The sequence below is a fragment of the Cinclus cinclus genome, chromosome 7, assembly GCF_963662255.1.
Source record: "Cinclus cinclus chromosome 7, bCinCin1.1, whole genome shotgun sequence".
Lineage (NCBI taxonomy): Eukaryota > Metazoa > Chordata > Aves > Passeriformes > Cinclidae > Cinclus > Cinclus cinclus.
This window is the reverse complement of record NC_085052.1, coordinates 31,414,734-31,433,101: the sequence shown is the minus strand read 5'-3', so window position 1 is coordinate 31,433,101 and position 18,368 is coordinate 31,414,734. Positions and strand designations below refer to the sequence as shown.

Sequence of the window (18,368 nt, the reverse complement as noted above, 5' to 3'; positions counted from 1 at the left end):
GTTTGTTTACATAGATTAAATGTTTAACAGACTAACCTCTTGCAATTTTGGAGACGCTGAGGCATTTGTAGGTGCTTTCATCTTGGAACAGATGTTTGTTACAAGCAAATAATAGCAGTGAGCTATACAACACTACAGCTGGAAAATAGTACATAGGCCACCAATTCTGATCTCTCTTTCTCAATCTGCAGGAGCAGTAGACTAATTGACATACCTGACAGCTGTAAGCAATTCTGGTCTAGTGGATGGCATCTCCGTCTTTGGCATAGGGGTTGGAACTGGGGATCTTCAAGGTCCTTCCAACCCAAACAGTTCCATATCCTCTGGTTTTTCCTGCTGCCTTGTAGATGTCGCTCCTGCTGTAACTCCAAAGGTGCCCCCACACTGGTATTGTGCACAGCCCAGCTGTAGGTGTTGCACTGCACACTGTGAAATCCCACAGGGCAAGGCAGGGACGCTTTCCAAGGTGTCCTCATGCTGCGTGCACAAGCACCTATCTGGCCATACTGTGTCTGTGTTCCCCTCTCTATGCTCAGGGACTTGATGTTGTATATCTTTGTAGAGTAAGATGAGAATATGACCTAAAGGCAGTTCAATATAGCTAAGGTGAAATAATTTGCTCTTTTATTGCAAGGAGTTTTGAATACTTAGTTTCCATTGCTGAAAAAGGATCTGTCTTCCCGAGTTTAAATATTTTCTTTTTCACCCATCCCTTTGTTTCTTTTTCTAATAACTCTAAGAAGGATTATTGCATATCTGTGCCTACCCCATCCCATCTTTTCTCCTTTTCCTATCTTTCTCCTCCCCTTTCCCTCCAGTGTGTTCTTGATCAAGGTTGCTCTTGTGCACCTGTAGTGCTCTTTGGCAGTTTCTTTGTAAAAAATAGAATAATTGTAACCCTCTGTGTTTCAAAGTGAACTGAAGGTACTCCTGTGGTAGAGTTGTGCTTGGGGTTATCACTGTCTGTGAGGCTGGGCTTGCCCTTGGAGCACAGCTAGGCTGGGTTAGAGGTAAATTGAACTTAAACAGGCATGGCCAGGTTCCAGAAAGATCAGTGATGGGGTTGCTGCCAGGAGAGGGGGAGCAGAGTGAGCCCTGGCACAGCAGGTGCGCAGGCTGAACGAGGAGGTGCGTGTTCCCAAGGAGAGGGCGCAGCGCCGGGCTGAGCCGGAGGAAGGTGTACGGAGGGATGCCGGGCAGGATGGCACAGAATGAGGGTCCCGTGAAAGGCACAGCTGGGTGCAGTGACAGGCAGGCAGCTAGAGGCGCCTTTGGCTCCATCAGAGCGGCTGGAGGGAAGGGTGGCAGCTGCCCAGAGCCAGGGACAGGCAGGATCCTCAGGAGCCCTCTGCCTCGGCCAGTGGCCACACGTGCCACGTGGCCACATTGCTCTGGCCCTGCTACACACCAGGGCTTGGAGGCTTTTGTCACAGTGGCCACAACATCCGCTCAGCTAAATCAGCAAACTAATACAGAAGTACTTCCTGGCAGATTAGTGGCCTGACATATTTTATTTATGCACTACCAGTGAGGAGGGATTGAAGTGGGACATCTGATGGCTACTGCAATTGAGGTAGAAACTAAGTTTGGAATGTGATGTTGAATATAGGTTGAAGGTTTTTGACGTGTTTAGAAGAACCAAGTTTCAAAACTAAAGAAAGGATCCAGGGCTCAGGGGGGTGTGGAGTACTGGGTGCCCCTCTGCTTGAGCCAGGAGCAGTGGCTGAGCCTGGCACAGAGGACCAAAAGCACAAGGAGAGTTTGATGTCCAGGAGGAGTGTGTTCAGGACAGCTCATCTCTAGCACTGCGTGTTAACCAGCATTTCTACATCGAGAGCTGTAATGACAGAGCTGCAGCATGAGTAGCATATGCAGAACATTAAAATCTGCCTCTTAGCTGCATCTGGTGCTCCAGCCAAGTCATTAGTTCAGTAAGACCTGCAAACTCAAACCATGCTGCTGGTTTTTTTCTGCTTATGGGAAGGCTCTGGCAAAACGCAAGTGTTGTGGTATCACCTAAAAATTGTGTGAACTGGGATGTCTCCCAGCCACTTTCTTCTGTGAAGCAGAGCTTGTGGAGGGTCCCTGAAAAGGCAGACTTTCTTGCAGTCTGAGATTAGACTTTGATGTTGCTTATGAGGCAAAGAGAAGATGGCAACATTTGGCTTCTTTGACCCTCATCCTGCTATGAGCTTTAGAAATCCCTTGGAAAAAATTATAGTGGAACCAGAATTGAACAAGGAATTGTCTTGACTTGTGAAGGCCTTGTGTAGCATTCTCACTTTGGCAATGACCCACTTGATTTGTTGTATCATTTCAACAACTGCCAACTCAAAAAAAAAATGTTGGGACAATGAATGTACAAGTACTGTGGCAGATCTATGACAAGATTGGGTGGCGTGCAGCTTGCTGGAGAGAGAGAAGAAGCATTTTTTAGGGGCTCTTATTTTTTACGTTGAGGGTCTGTAAAGTCTGTGGCTGGAAAACTGTGCATTGCTTTCATTGGCATTGGAGAAAAGATTTCAGCTGACATTAAGGTGGTGCTTTTTACCAGTTTGTTGTCTTTCCTTTTTCCACTTTGTATTCCTTAGGCTTTTGTGGAGGTTAGGGTGAGCCAATACATTGATGTCCAAGGGCTCAGGTGTCTGCATGTATAAATCACAGCTCTTACACTGAGTGTGAAGAATGTAGTATTAACTATGAGACAAACAGAAGCCTGTCTTTTAAACCTGACAACATAATTTGGATGTTGATATTAACCTGATCTACATTTGTAGACTTCATAGGAAGAGTTATGTCAAGGGGAGACTGCTTCCATTTAGAATATTTTTTACAATTTTCGCATATGAAGAAAATCCCGCAAAAATTAAAAAAAAAATAGTATTGTTCCTATACACTAAGTTAATTCATTAAGACAGTCCTCCAGGAAAGATAAATTCCCTTTATTTTTCCATGTTGCCATTGGTTCACAATTGTATCTTTCAAGTAATAGTAAAACTTCTTACTAGAAGAGTGAAGGCTGGGTCGATCTTTTTCAGGATGTTGATACAAGATATTTTTATTGTACTTGAAGGAGATTAAAAAAAATTGTCTAATGAGTTCTGCTGTACAAATCTTAATGCTATCCCTATTTAATACTTATCAGATCAGATTAACAAATGAAAGATTAGCTCCAGCATCAGGAAAAAATGTACTGCTGCAACACCATGCCACATTCTTCTATTAAGGCTCAAATTTGAAATCTCTTCAAGCTGGAAAATACCTGGTAATGTTAAAATTACCTTATTACTTTCTAAGAAAAACTTGCGCTAGGTCAATTTTTTCCAAAAAGATATTCTGGAATTTATAATCACTCTCTACTAATTGTTAGTACCCAGCCATGAAGCACCCAGAGTGAAATTTAGTCAGCTCATGCAGCTATTTATGTGAGTTAAAATCTTGAATTTACACAGCTGCTACTCAGCCTGAAACGCTGATACCTAATCTTTTGACTTCAATAATCTTCAGAAAATTAGAGAGTTGTGAAAAATTAATATTTATTCTGGAGTCTTTGTTCAGTCACTTTATGTTCCTTTTAAACGACTGAGCAATCAGATAAAGTTATTAAAACCTGGTACCGTATAAATGTCGAACTTTTGACAATTGCCTCTGGATTTTACTTTTTGTTGTAAGTCCTATGCATTTATTTCACAATATCAGTAAGTCATAATGTAATTTGGATCATTTAACAGCCAAGGGCTTTGCCACATCATCAAATTGTAGGTACCTGTTATCCCCTTTGAAGGAATGAAAGGCAGTTTTCACATCTTTGTTGTCGCCATGATCCAGCATGATTGCTCCCCAGCATCCTCTGTGCTTTATCACCTGTATCTTTGTGTGATGTGCTATTCTTCTGAAGGTTATTACTTCTGAGATCTCGTCAGAACTATGAAGAAAGCATTCCAAGTTTTTCCACATACTACAGAACAATGGAAACTTATATGCAAAGATAGAATATCCTACTATTAATGGAAAGAAAGTTAAATTACCATATTTTTCAATGTGCATGATATTATTCAATAAAAAATCAACAGGCAACCCCATGTTAAACAAAATTAGTCACTTGTACAGGATGATTTTTTTGTTTTCTGGGATCTAATATTTGTGGCATCTCGCATAAGAGGTGATATTGATTTGATTCACTTACATTTGATACTGCTCTTGAAAGACAATGTCAAAATGACCCCAATAAAATCTTGGTTTTATTCTTTCTTTGCACAGATAATATATATGATTAATCAAAAATCTATTTTTTCAAAACAGCTGTGCTACTCCTAACAATGTCAGTATTTCAGAAACTGGGCCCAGCATGTTTGAGAATCTGTAGTGCAAGAAGATTTGGAGGTTTTATTGGTTAAGGCATAGCATAGTTTTCCACCTTCTGAGTTACTCCTAGTCATTGTCTCATAACTTGTGTCAAATTTATAATTCATTAACAATCACAGCCTTCACAGCTTAGTTTGTGATTTCTTCCCTTTCTCACGGTTCTTCAAAATCATTTCATTCAATAGACTCTTTTCACTTTTCTGTCATTTTTATTTTTAAATTATTAAAAGAGGGCAGCATTTCAGGTACTGTTCATAGTGGGAACGATCTTGTGTACTAGTAACAGCACCTTATAATTCCTATTTCCTGCTACTCCAAGCGTAATAATGTCTTGAATCTCAAAAAGTCTAGACTCTGTGAGCTCTATGAGATAGTGGGAGGTAGCAAAATTATTCTAAAAATTGTCACAATTATTTTGGCAGTACACAGGATGAAAGAAAAATACCCCTGTATTTCTGGCCAGGGCAGCCTCTTGTGATCTGCCTTAAACTCCCTTGTTTCCATGTCCACTGATGTGCAAATCCCAGCCTACCTCAGAAATCCATTCTTCCAGCTTTAGCAGTCATGAAAGTTACCCACTAAAACTCCCATCTGGTATTAGAAGAGCAGGAATCCCAGTGTACCTTACCAGTGGAAATAGGAGCTGGCAGACAAGAGTCCAAAGGATCCAAATTTGTCACTGCTAAGACTTGTGATTTGTACTGAATTCATCTCCCTGTAATTCTCCAGGCAGATACTATTCCATGGCAACCGAGGCGTCTGTATCTTGAGCATGGTGTCAGCAGTGTTGCTTTGGATTATTAAAGAGTCTCTTGCTTTCACCATTATTTTCACTTTCCTTGTCTTTTTCCTTGTCACTTCATTTACCTTGTCTCCTTTGTGGTGTTATCTTTTTATGTGATAATTTGATTTGCCCCAGGATGGTTCCTTTTGAGAGTGAAAGGAAACACGAGATCATCAAACCGATATTTTATTTTCCCTTCATTGCATGTTCTCTATATTTTACCTTGTTTTTATTTTAAATTATTTTTTTCTGTATTTTAATGACATGTCTGAAATCTCTGTACATTTTTTGCTCAGTTGCATATAAATTATCATTTGTTTGTACTACTGTATTGTATTCTACTTTTCTAAGAATAAATAAAGGTTTGTTTGGGGAAAATAAATCATGCAAACATTGGCAAAATAATGCATTTTAATGCCATCTAGAAATTCAGTTTCAAACCAGCTTTGAATGTAATAAGCTGAGGAACTTCATTTAACTAGCATTTTTAAATCAGCAAAGCGGTGTTTGGAATCAGTCAACCCAGAATGCAAAGTTTACTGTTGTTTGATGATAAAGTATAAGCTGGAAGAACCAGTCAAAAAAAAAGAAAAGAAGAAAAAAAGGCCAATATAATATAAAATATATAAATTACCTTGTACAGAAGCTAGTAATAGCTGGAAAGGCATCTTAACTAACTCCCTGCTGGCTTTTTATGTGAGCGAAGAAACAAGATTTTCTCTTTGGAGGTGCCTGTAGTGAAGCAGCAATTCTGTAATTCCTGGTCCGAGGCAGGGTGCACATCCAGAATCCAATGAAGTCACTCAACTCCTGCTACTGATCACCATAGATTTTGGTCAAGGCTGTAATGGATTTAACAGTGATATGTCATCCTTGTGATTTATGGCACTGGGCCCAGGCTTCTGCTACCCAAAGCAGTGGTGAAGCAATTGAATTTTGTACCAGCGTATTTCCCTAACTGCAAGGAAGGGATTTTTGTGTTTGGTTTAATTTTTCTCTGTCATGTAAGAAAACCCTGCTAATGGGATCCTTAGGGATATTATCTGGATTTACCTGGCATGAACCTTAGGGGGCAAGAAAATTATTCAACAGAAATAAGCTTAAAAAATGAGTGTTGCCATGCAGGAAAATCAAAAAGAAATAAGCTGTTTAAAGTTTCATTTTGGTGATGAGTGTAAGTACTTGCTTAATTTGCATTACATTGCCTATCCCAGAGAATTTCTGTGGCTACTCATGAGCTTGGCATGAGCTTATGTATTTTACTGAATTGTAGCCTTAACGTGTCAGATTCTTTTAGATTCTTCACACAATGTTTACACAGCTAATTTTTGTATGTCTTATCTCAGCCTATGCCAGTATTTTAAAGTTGACTTTTTGAAAGGGGTGTAAAATAACAAAATCAGTAAAAGTTTAAAATAAAAAAAACAACATAAAATGTGACTTTTTCTCAAATTTCTTTTGCATTTTTGTGGTTTGTAAAATGCCTTAGGTGTTGATCTGATTAATCATTTAAGCATGCACATATGATTAAATAAGAGGTGTGTTCTAATCTCACCCAGAGCACCAGAATATTTCCATTCCTTTTAGTGGCATAGGATCAAACTTCAGTTGCTTTGAAACCACCATGTATGAAGCAGAAACTGGGAGTTACATGTGCATTGAAGTTACTTGGTGAAGATTGACCTTAACATGCAACGGGATTAACATGCGATAGATAAATTTATTTATCAATTGAATTTAAATAATTTTATATTACCTGAAACAACATGTGGTCAATATTACCAAGATATTAAGGTATCACAGATATCAATACTGTGGAAAATATTTTCTTTTTTTTTTTTTAAATAATCAATGGCTTGGTTATGATTTTCCATAAGTCCAGACCCATGTTTATAGGCACATTTATAAACAAGAGCTACACAAACTCACTCAACATAACAAGTACCATTTCCTCAGAATTACTCAGTATTCAAGAGTTAATCTTCCAGGAAACTGGTGGACATGATTTGGCTGGTCATGTCTTGTCTTATGTCAACATAGGAGCTTGGACACCTTCCAAAATAGAGCCCTGAATAGGGGTGCAGAAACCTTTTCAAAATTTGGTTTTTAATTGCAAAAAAATGTGGCTAATAGTCAGGAGTAAGGATTTCATAAGGCTTTCATATAGCTGGAGTGGGGACAAGGGGCTTTGTAAGTCAGCTAAGAGTGGGCATCAAACAGGTTGTAGAAACAATTCTTTGTTTCAACTCTCTCTTCTGGCATAGTAGGAAAAAATGGGAACTTTTGAGATTTGGAAGTGACTAGACAGGAATGATGAAGGAGGGTGTGCAGCAATCTGTTACGCCTGATGCTCCAGTAGAGTAGTTCAGTCTGTTAAAATATAGCATTGCTTTGATTTGTGCTCACTAGAGTAAGAAGTAGCATCCCTCATGGACTAGATTATAATTTAGCATTAAAAAAATGTGTAAAGCAATGTAAATAAACCATTAAGTTTTAGTGAGTTTTGGAATAGAACCTATATGAATTTAATTTTTCTTCATAAAAGAGTAACCTGTCACCTCACAATGTAGATTTAGATGATGTCAAATTCTGAAAACACCACCCTCTTGAGGGCCATCCTCTCTTGTTCTAATGTTATTTCAGACCAGAATTATAAGAAATGATTAGTATATGTTTGCTGAAAAGAGTGAAATATTAATTACATTCTTAGCCTCACTATCTTGATCCTTTTTTTTTTCTCTCCCCACATCTTCTTTTCCTTTTCCATCTGGAGATGGCCAATGATGTGAGGCTGGGCCTCAGAAGCATGGTGAGAATTTATAGTAAACATACAGATGATTGGTTTCTTGTTGAAAATGCCTGCACAGATGAATCCCTGTTAGTTTCCTCCTTATGTGTACCTTCCCCTGGAGCTACCCTCTGTGTTGTTGGAAATGCTGTAACTGCAGTCTGTGGTGTGTACACAGTAGAGGTTTCTCTGGTTGCAAGTTCTCCTTTCTCCCAAGTCCCTTTGCAGAGACCTTGGCATGCTCATCAACCAGCACTCATTCTGCACTGCATTTTGCTGCTTGTGTTGAGAAATGTTTCTTTGCATTCTCTTACTGTCCTGTTAATTTTTAATGTCATGAAAACTGTGGAAACATCTGTACCATGTGAACCACTTACTCATTCTCTTTGTCGTTGGGTTATCAGCTGGTGAACCAAGGTTGGTAAGGATTTTAAAGCTTGAATATCTCAGCCTGAGGCTGAACGTCCCCTTTCATATCGAGTAACAAATGAAAATTCTATCACACTTCTTTCCTGGCCGTTTTGGGTCTGTTTGAGGTCTGTGATTGCACTTAGTTAATGGATGGTGGTGAATGTGGGAGCAGATCACTGCAAGACTCTGGAGAGCAACCTGCTGTTCCCCCATCAGGACTGTGTCCTGTGCATTTATTCACAGAGACAGGGATGCAGTTGAAGAGGTAAATAAGGCAGAGGTTTAGCTGGTTCAAAGTGGTGTGCATTGTCAGCTTCACTGGCCTGCTGTGGAGATCATTGTCTGGGGTATTCCTGCCAAGGCTCGCAGGCAGGACCTGAATTATACCCCTGCTTAGATGTGATTTCAGGTTAGAAAAATCCAGCCTGGGTAAGGTGTGAACAGGAGTGTGGGAAGATGTGAACTGCTTCATGAAGATTTTTTATACTTGTACCACCTCTGTAGCAAATCACTGTTACTTATTTGGTGCCTAGGCTTTTGGTAATAATTTATTTACACCTATTTTCTGGCTGAGGGTAGCTGGAAATAAACTTTGGCAATGTATTTGAAACAATTTTCTATCACACTAACATCAACTTTGCAGTATTCTGTAAAATATCACTTTTTTTAGGTTTACTTAGAAGAAAAAAGTGTTACTGTCTCTTTATGAAGGAATTTCTGCTCTCTGGTAAAGGAGAGTATCACCTGGTGAATAGGTGGCCTCTTGTACGTAATTTTAATGAAGTTTTATTTCTTTGCAGATGATTCCACATTGAATGAAATTAACATACTACAAAACTTTAATTTCTTTTATTCTTTCAATTAGGAAACAGCCAACTGGACCTCACCTGATGTCAGTCTCAGTGCCTTCTTCTAACAGCTGGCTTATGGATGATAATTTAGCTAATTACTAATTTAAAATACATGGTAGAGCTTCCACTTGTAAGAACAGAAGCTTGATTGCAGGATTTGGCCTATTTCTAAAAGCAGGTTTTCAAGTAGACTCTTGAGGTGCATCCCTCCGTATTTCTAATTAGATTTTGTTATGGTCAAACCAGCTTTGAGCAGAGCACACTCAGAAACCACTCAGCAAATTTTATGTAACATTAAGTGCTATTTGACTGGGTCAGGTGCCTGTGTTAAATTAATGACAGCAGACATACATCAGCACTGCATCTGTTTACACGTCTCTGCATTTCACTGCATTGTCGGCTGCGGAGTCTCCGGAATAATGAGTGTCACACAGTGAGTCATGTTAAAAAGGGGTTATTTGTATTAATGTGTTGTCACTGTTCTGCAGCACATCTATTACATATAGCATCACTGCTTTTTCTTCTTGAGCAAGCCAATTATGCCTGGTTTTGCCAGTCTGTCAGAGCCTCCTGGAATAAATTAAAATTACATCTTTGCATATGCAGGAACTATAACTGAAAGTAATGATAATGACCCTGGGTGAATACAGGATTTCAAAATGATCCTAAACAATTGTACATATGCAGAGTTACCACTGCTTTATTTCTCTTTAACAAACTAAATGTTGGAGTCCAAGATGTTTGAAACCCCACAGACTGAAGTTGGTTGCTGGGTGAAGCTGCAGGATTTGATGCTGAGTAAGAAGAGAATAGTTTGTGGGTACCTGAGCATGGAAACTTTTCTGGTTTTGTCTCTGCCTCCTTATTCAGTTTTGCAGTATGGCTGTCTGTACCTGGAAATGCCTTGGTGTTCCTTTCTAACTGGGTACAGGTGTGCCTTCCAGCACCTGTGTCTCATGACCTCTGACACCTGTCATGATCAACACACATGTATGAGTCAGGAGGAGTTTTATAGAGGTGGGAGAGAGACCAGTGTGTTCCTGGTCAAGGGCAGAAGAGGAAGTGTCTGTCTGACACTGGGGTTTGTGTCAAATTTTGAAACCCAGTCCTAATCACAAAGTTACCTGATTTTTAAAAAACAGTTCTTGAATGGAATGGAAACCTATTATTAGCATTTATGTCTTGGTTTATTTCTCTCACCAAAAGATAATCCTTCATGTTGTCATCCAGGAGAGGAAACAAAAAACCAAACCAAAAATGTGCCCTGACTGATGATTAAGGCTATATTACCTTAAAAGCATTGTTTTCTGCATATCTCCTGAGTCTTATTAACTACTTTAACAGGTTTTCAATTCTTGGCACAGTTACCAACACCTAACTGGGAGGTATTGACATATGCAAGCTATTCCCTCCTTGTATGAGCCTGTCTGCCCATATTGACTACGTTCCTGAAATTTAAGTCCTTCTGGGGTCAGGGCCATCAATCATTTTCTCCTCCAGTCTAGTGTGCTTTTATTTGCATGTGCTATATGCCAATGCAACTTATCACAGTTTTGGCGTAGTTTTTGCATCACATTTCTGCAGATATTAGACTTTCATGTTTGGGCATTTGTCTTCCCTTTTTTTGCCTTACTGGTACCGCTTCATCATCTTGTAGCATTTTTATGTCTTGAAGTGGCTTTTCTTGAACTGTGTGATAAGTTACAGAAATAACAAGTAAAAAACCAGACATCACAATGGTGTCTTTAATTAAAATATTTTTCTCCAAAAAAGTCTGCTCTTGGAAGATTCCAAGTGTTGCAAGCCAGTCAGCTGAACAGTATTACCTGTTAATTAATTGTAATTAATTGAGTTTAGAGTGATGTAGGCAATTTCTTAAAAACATCAGCCAGTAGCTCCTTTCCAACACCCTTGAATGTGATCAGGTTAACTGACTCCAAACCTTCCAATTAGTAGCATACCCTTTCAATACGACTGCCCACAGGCTTTTATGAGAACACACTGTCAAGAGTCACAGAAAATAAGCTAGAAAAAACAAATACTAATTACTCTGTAAATCGTGTTGTCTATATTTATATCTTGCCCTGATTTTACTCTGTGTAAAAAGCCAGACTTACTGTCACTCCTTTTCAGAACTAAGCTTCTTGCAGGTGTGGTCATTCTGAGATAATTCTGGTGAGCATCCTCCAGATCCACTCCATGTCAGGTGTGTTCCTGCTGTCTGTCACAGCCATGGAACCTGTTGTTCATGATCAAGTGCTTGCATATGAGAAACCTGCCCTTCAAATGCCCTTCCAGAACTCAAACTCACTGAGGGACATCAACATTTCAGTTTGTATTTATGAATAAGAGAATTTCCTGACCAGGAGCAATGTTTGGTTAGCTGTTCTCCTTGAGCCTGCAGAGGATAAACCTGGGTGTATAATCAATTTTCCTTAGACGTTGCTTTCCTTCACTGATTAATTTCTTCAACTGATCTATTTGGAGTACAGCATTAATATTGAAAATAGAATTATGAAGCCAGCAAAGGAAAAAATATTTATCTTCTTCTGGCAACACAAACATATTCTTGTGTCCAACACAACTGTAAATGAGAAGTGAAATTGAATTGGCACGAAATGTCTGAGATGTGACATATTTATAATATTAACTAAATTTTATATTTTAAGTGCAAAAAAAAGGAAATTTTAACAAATTACTTGATATTTAATGAGAAGCACAGAACTAAAAATAAAGGAGAACATGGAGCAAAACATCATAACTTTTAGGATTTCTTTTTCTCTCTTTACTGTCATTTAAACCTTTCTCCATTTAGCTTGTTAGTTTTCAGTAACATATGCTATGTTACTGACTTCCCAGAAGAACAATGAAGGGGAAAAAAAAGATTATGTTCACATTAGGTTCCGAATTTACAGATTCTGAAAGGATAACTTGTCACATAAAGCTATCCCAAAACCTCTGCTTCTAAAAATCTTAGGATTCAATGCAGTTTTATGGTGTGCAATGACAAACTGATTTTTTCAAGGGATTCTGAATTTTATCTTAGGGTTTGTTTTTTTTTTTTAAGTATTTGAAGAATCAGTCATTCACCATTAAGATAGTCTCATACAAACCTTGACATTTAGTTATTTAGCTGCTCTTTGTCTAATAAGACAAAGAAAAAGGGAAGAACCTTTAAAAATGTGGTTTTATAATTCCTCAGAGACAAGTTGTTTTCCACAACCTTTGCAAACATTTTATTTTGACAATGAAAAGAAGGAATATTGTAAGTCCCTGGTCTGTTGAAAGCCTTTAAAAAGTTTTCCCTGATCTTAATAAGGTCAGCAAGTTGTCCTTAATGCTGAAGAAAAAGAAGTAAGCAAAAGAAATCACCACCCCTGCTTCTTGAAGAGATCCCAAGCATTTACGTCTCTCTGTATTTTGTAAAATGTTCTGATGTAGATAGAACGTGATGTCTGTGTGCAGGAAAGTTTTAATCTTTACTGACAATTAAAATTTTAGCACAGTGAAACATGAGTTTGTATTGTGAAATATAAGCAACTGCAAATCCACCATTTCCTGGGGAAGGCTGTCCCAGGGTGGACTGTGCATAGCAGAAGAAAAGGCCTGTTAGGATAGGGGGATATTCCAAAGGATGTGGTCCTTAATAATCCCTACGGTCTGGACCCGGAGATGTGTATTAAGAGAATCCCAGCTGTGACTCTTCATGTTTACATCTTAAAAGGGCTCAGCTAAATATGTTACCAGGATTAATTCTTGCTTTGAATTTTATGACTTTCTGTGCCCAGATGCTCCAAATGAAGATCCCGCTTCTTTCATTAATTTATTTTTGCTCTGCAAACAATCATGACTGCTTGTTGCAGTTATTGAAACCTTGCCTTTCCCTCTGGCTTGGCTTTATCCAAGTCACATTTTACTTGTTCCACTTGCAAAGCAGGATGAATACACTTAGGATGTACTTACAATTAAAAAAAATTAAAATATAGATAAAACATGGATGTATATTTTCACTTGAAATGATCTGTAGAAAGGCATTAGTATTTAGCAAAAGCTCAGAAAAATGCGAATGAGTCATGAGCATTTCACCAAAGGCTCATTTAGGAGTATTTGCTCTAATGTTTCTTCAGTTCTAACCCAAGTTCTCTTTTGTTTTCTTATTTCGTAGTGGAGGCTTGACAAGAATATGAGCCCCAGATACCCAGAATGCCAGCTGGGAGTCTATAGCCCATCTAGCAGCATTGTTCAGAAAAGAAATAATGCAGGGTACCTAAAGAGGCATTAATTGCATAATGGGCTTCTGGGAGTTGGCTCCTTAGACACAATATCATCACATGTGGTGCTAGCTGGAGTTTCTGGACAAGCAGAACTTTGCAGCAAGCTTTTGCTGGCAAACAGCTGAGGAAAATGCAGCAGTGAGTGGTTGGACATCTGTTCCAAAGGAACCCACCCAGAGAGGTCGAGCTCTTGCCCCCATCAGGGAATAATGTAAGAACTTTTCTCATGTTTGCCCCAGGTCTACTTCAAGAAAAGGAACTGAGGAAAGTATGAATTAAATTCATGCAGTCCTCTGGTCATTGTACCATAAATTCTTAAATTTCCTAGCTACAGAATTTAGGAAAGAGTCTCTAAGTTATCATCATCTTATTGCATTGTCTAATGTGTTGGATGAAGGGCCTGACAGCTCAGGTGCGTTTTTTTGTCAGGAAGGACTTACTACAGCTGCAGGGGTTATCTGATCAAGTGTTGTGTGATCACTTCATGTCAAAAAAGTTTATTTTTTATTTTATTACCCATTGATTTTTCTCTAACTCAAAATTATCTGATTAGAGGATTTGGCTGAAAAAGCAGGATTTTTTAAAAGTTATTTGTTACTTTAGTGCGGAAGATTATATCCCCCAGGTTTCTGGGAGCTGCATTGGGATTTTGGTGAATTTATAATATAAATTAAATAGGAATTAATTTTCCACTGATTAGCACAGAATTTGCAACCTGCAGCTCAGCCCTGTAATTGTGGAGCAATTGTATTCCAGTTGAAATCAATATGGATTTAGCCTAAGCTAAGGACACAGGTTTGGACTGTACATCATGTAACACTAATTCATTTCCAAACCCATGCAGGGATCAGCAAATTCAATGGTTCTTGAGTAATGTAGAAGGGGTGTTAAATCACAGGGTTAGAATTGAATCTGTAGTTGACATTGACTGGAATCAAGGACTTTGGGGTTGATCTGTCAATTTACAGGGGAAAGCAAAGTTGCATAGCAGAGGGTACAGCTGGAATAAGATTGTAATTCTCTGTGCTCCACCTGGACCACGCTGATGAAAGATTCAGAGGAGTGAGTGGTTCTGACACTTTGTACTTCCTCATTCCCTGAGCCTAGATCTTGGTATGAATCAGTAAGGCTGCTGGTGTTGGGTTAAACCTACATTTAAGCACAGGTTGACCTTGGATAGTCAGGGATTGCTGGAGCACAAAAGTTTTGGGTAGTCCTGCTCCCCAGGTTGGAGTGTTGCTGTCTGAGTAATGTAATTACAGGTTTCTGTTGGATCAGGGCATTTCTCCAGTTCCAGGGCTGTTGGGCTGTTATGCTTTGCTGCTATTCTGCTGTGTTACACTTGCATCAAATAACTACAACTGCAATCATAGCTGTGCCTTATGAAATGTAGAGAATTTATATAACGTAATACCTTTTTATTGGCAATACAATGCTAGCTGTTAAAATTCAGTCAGACAGCATCCCAGGTGATTGACTTCACCCTGCCAGTTTTGTTGCTTCCCAATTTGAGCATTTTGAATGCGGTGCTGAGGTGATAAACAGCCCACTGTAGGTATTTGCTACTTCAGGATTTAAAGACAACTCCTTTGGCTGTATTTCCTCAGGGATGCTAAAATGAGTTGAGTGAGTGGTTCTGATAGTCAGTTGAAGAGGCCACTCTGGAAACCTCAGAAAACACATTCTCAGAAGATGGTGATGCATTTTCTGAAGACCAGCACTGTTTTCCTGAGCTCTGACCACAGACAGACTTTTTCAGATGACGTGCCAAGGTGACAGACAGCCTATGGTCTGTCATGCAACTGTTCCAAACACAAGTGTGTGGTCCCTCCCCAGGGCTCCCAGAGTAGGGCTCTCAGTGCTGTTCATGTACATTCATATTCTGTGCCACACAGGTGACCCAGGGCTTCCTGATGGGAAGGCAAGAATTCATCACCACCACAACCCCTGGCCTGTAGATTTTGACACATGAAGCAACTACCCTGAAGTCAGGAGTTTTTACTGACATGCTCTTTAGAAAATGCTCTGCAGAGAGATGAGATAGTGGTGAGCTGTTACATGGTGACAAGGGGCTGAGCTGCCCACTTGAATTTGGAGTCCCAGGTCATTCGTTTGCCTGCTATAGGCTTTTTTCTGAGCTTGTGCAAGGTGAGCCAAGGGTGTGAGGGAGGTGCCGGTCCCCGATTCCAGCCCCTGTTCCCCCGATGCCTCCCCTGCCATCTCAGGAGGATGGGATTGACAACATCAGGAGCTCCAGCAGGCTGAGATTGAGCTGGTGTTTTCTGCAGCATTTTCTTCAGCAGGTTTTTCATCTGGAGATGTCGCCAGACCTTGAGGTTTTGTGCGGGTGCAATTGAGATCCGAGCGATGCAATGAGTGATCAGCAGCTCGGGTCACACAGAGGAGAGGAAGGGGGGTCCGGCTGGGGCTGGAGGCTGTGTTTGGACTGATTGTTCTGGTTTCTTCCTCACTAGGACAAAGAAGTGAACCTGGAGCAGGTCCACAGACGCATGAACAGTTTAATTGATGAAGACATTGCCCACAAGCAGATCTCTCCGGCATCCATCGAGATCTCAGCGCTGGAGATCGGTGGCATGCAGCCAGCTCAGACCCTGGAGCCGGTGCGCGAGTACCAGAACACTCAACTTTCTGTCACCACCTTTTTACCAGAACAGACAACTCATGGTGCCAGCAGGACACTCACAGCTGCCTCGGGCAGCAACCTGCCTCTGCCCCTGAGCAGCTCAGCCACCATGCCCTCCATACAGTGCAAACACAGGTCACCCAACGGAGGACTATTCCGGCAGAGCCCCGTGAAAACCCCGATCCCGATGTCATTCCAGTCTGTGCCGGGGGGAGTCATTCCAGAAGCAATGGAGCCCTCGCATGGAACATCCATATGACGAAAACAAACAGTACAAACAACCAGCAGAGATTTTTAATACAAAATTTAAAAGGAAAAAAAAAAAAAAACGGAAAAGAAAACAAACTCTTACATTTTTCTTGTATATAATTGTAAATAATGAAAGAATGAAGTGGGGTAAAAGTGTATTTTGAATATTCCTAATTTTCAAAGTAAGTAAAAAACAAAACAAAAAACAAACAAAAATGTATGAATGACTTTGTAAATTTTGTTCTATATGAATAAAAAGGCAAACTACTTGTGGTCGTTCTCAAGTGCCAAAGAAGACCTGTTACTGGGACTGAGGGCCATACTTTTCTTTTTTTTTTTCCCCATGGATTTCAACACTTATTCCCTTACAGGTATGGTTTCTTTTAAGAGTGAAAATTTTATCTGTTTCTTGCTAGAAAAATTGACCATGCTCAGATCTCTCCTTTCCCCAGAACCCTGTTTTATAGCCAAGATGACAATTCATTTAGCACTCAGCAGCTGGTGTTAGCAAAGCAGCAAAAAAATGCTTTAAAGGTGAATTATAACTCAAATCCAACAAACAACAGAGAACATTTTCCTTCTAACAAGAATTTAAACTTCCACACAGTTTCTAAATTTAAGCACAGGATTATTGGATTATGTTTTTACGTGTCTGCTGTGTGGCTCTTTTTATTTAACTGTGGTTTTTTTACACATATATATATAATATATATTATATATATTATGACGTATATATTATATATATAAATGCTTTGATGAACAGGTTTTAGGTTAAGGGGAAAGCTTTTAAGAAGAACTGCTCAGCTCTTTTTCGTTTCTTGTGTACATGACTGAAAATGGGGAGGAACCAATAGAGTGAGGCAAGGAAGAACTGTAAAGGCAGGAGATAATGGCACTGCAGTGACTGTGCCCTCTGGTGCCATCTCTTTCTTTAAGATTTTACTGAATTTGTTGCATAATGGATGCAATGCTTCCTGTTGAAGTCATATCCCTGAATAACAAGACTCTAAGCCCAGCTCAGATTTTTTTCCAATGATTTTGTAAAGAGAGGCATTTTAATGGCCATGTCTGTAATCGTGGCAGAAATGGCTGTACAAAAACTTTTTTTGTGTCTGTGCAACACAGAGGACAAAGAGCAACACATATAGCTTCTTTGACGTCTTGTCATGCAAATATTGCCAGTGCAATGTTGTATGGCAAGGAAAAAACAAACCAAAATCTAAGACATTGTTTCCTTCCCAAACAGAAGTTTGAATGCCAAAGATAATGGATCCCTGTCCCCCCTCCTACTCTTAATGGACCATCACTCTCTTTCAAAATTGGGACAATTTAGTGTCTTCTTAAATGTGTCCCTAATACTAGGTTGTAATTTCCCTTCGTAGCTGGATTTCTTCACTTTATTAGAAAACTGCTATTTGGAAAAGGCTGTAGATCCTGGTGCAGCAAAATCATTGTCTACATTATGAAATGTCTACAGGGTGAAAAATTCTGTTTGAAAGGGGTAAAAATGCATTCACATCCCAGGAAAGTCAGCAGGCAATCTGGGTCAGGTGTTTGGATAAATAAACATTCCATTCACTGCTCCTAATTTGATTTGCATAATTACACAACACACATATTTACGGGGTGATTAAAGTCCCCACATTTTTACATTTCTACTTTAAGCAGTAGGGAGGGAAAGTCAAACTGTGACATAAAACCAACCTTATGGAAGAGTATACTCAGCCTACCACTTTTTAAATGAGGAATATTGATGGTGGGCTTAGAGAAGGAGTACTTTTGGAGATAATTAGTTTGTCTCTGTTGTCAAGCTGTTTCTTCATGGAGATGGTACAATTTTGTAGCCTGGCACAAATTGCACTATTTGCTTCACACTAATTAAAAAAATTAATAATAAAGCTGAATAGATTGATGTTATTTAGAGGTTTAGGGCACAAAAACTTTGTATTTTTTTTCTTCTTTTGTCATATTTTTTTCTGTTTGCTGTCTTAAACCTATGGCC

The 18,368-nt window shown here is 39.4% G+C and overlaps 1 protein-coding gene across 1 annotated transcript in view; it reads left to right on the top strand.

Moving 5' to 3' along the window:
• GRID1 (glutamate ionotropic receptor delta type subunit 1) overlaps positions 1 to 16,547 on the top strand; it is a 493,561-nt gene extending 477,014 nt beyond the window's left edge. The window contains exon 16 of the mRNA XM_062496272.1: positions 15,948 to 16,547. Within this exon, the coding sequence (XP_062352256.1) occupies positions 15,948 to 16,376 (429 nt within the window). The 3' untranslated portion in view covers positions 16,377 to 16,547. The remainder of the gene's footprint in view (positions 1 to 15,947) is intronic.
• Positions 16,548 to 18,368: the final 1,821 nt, after the last annotated feature.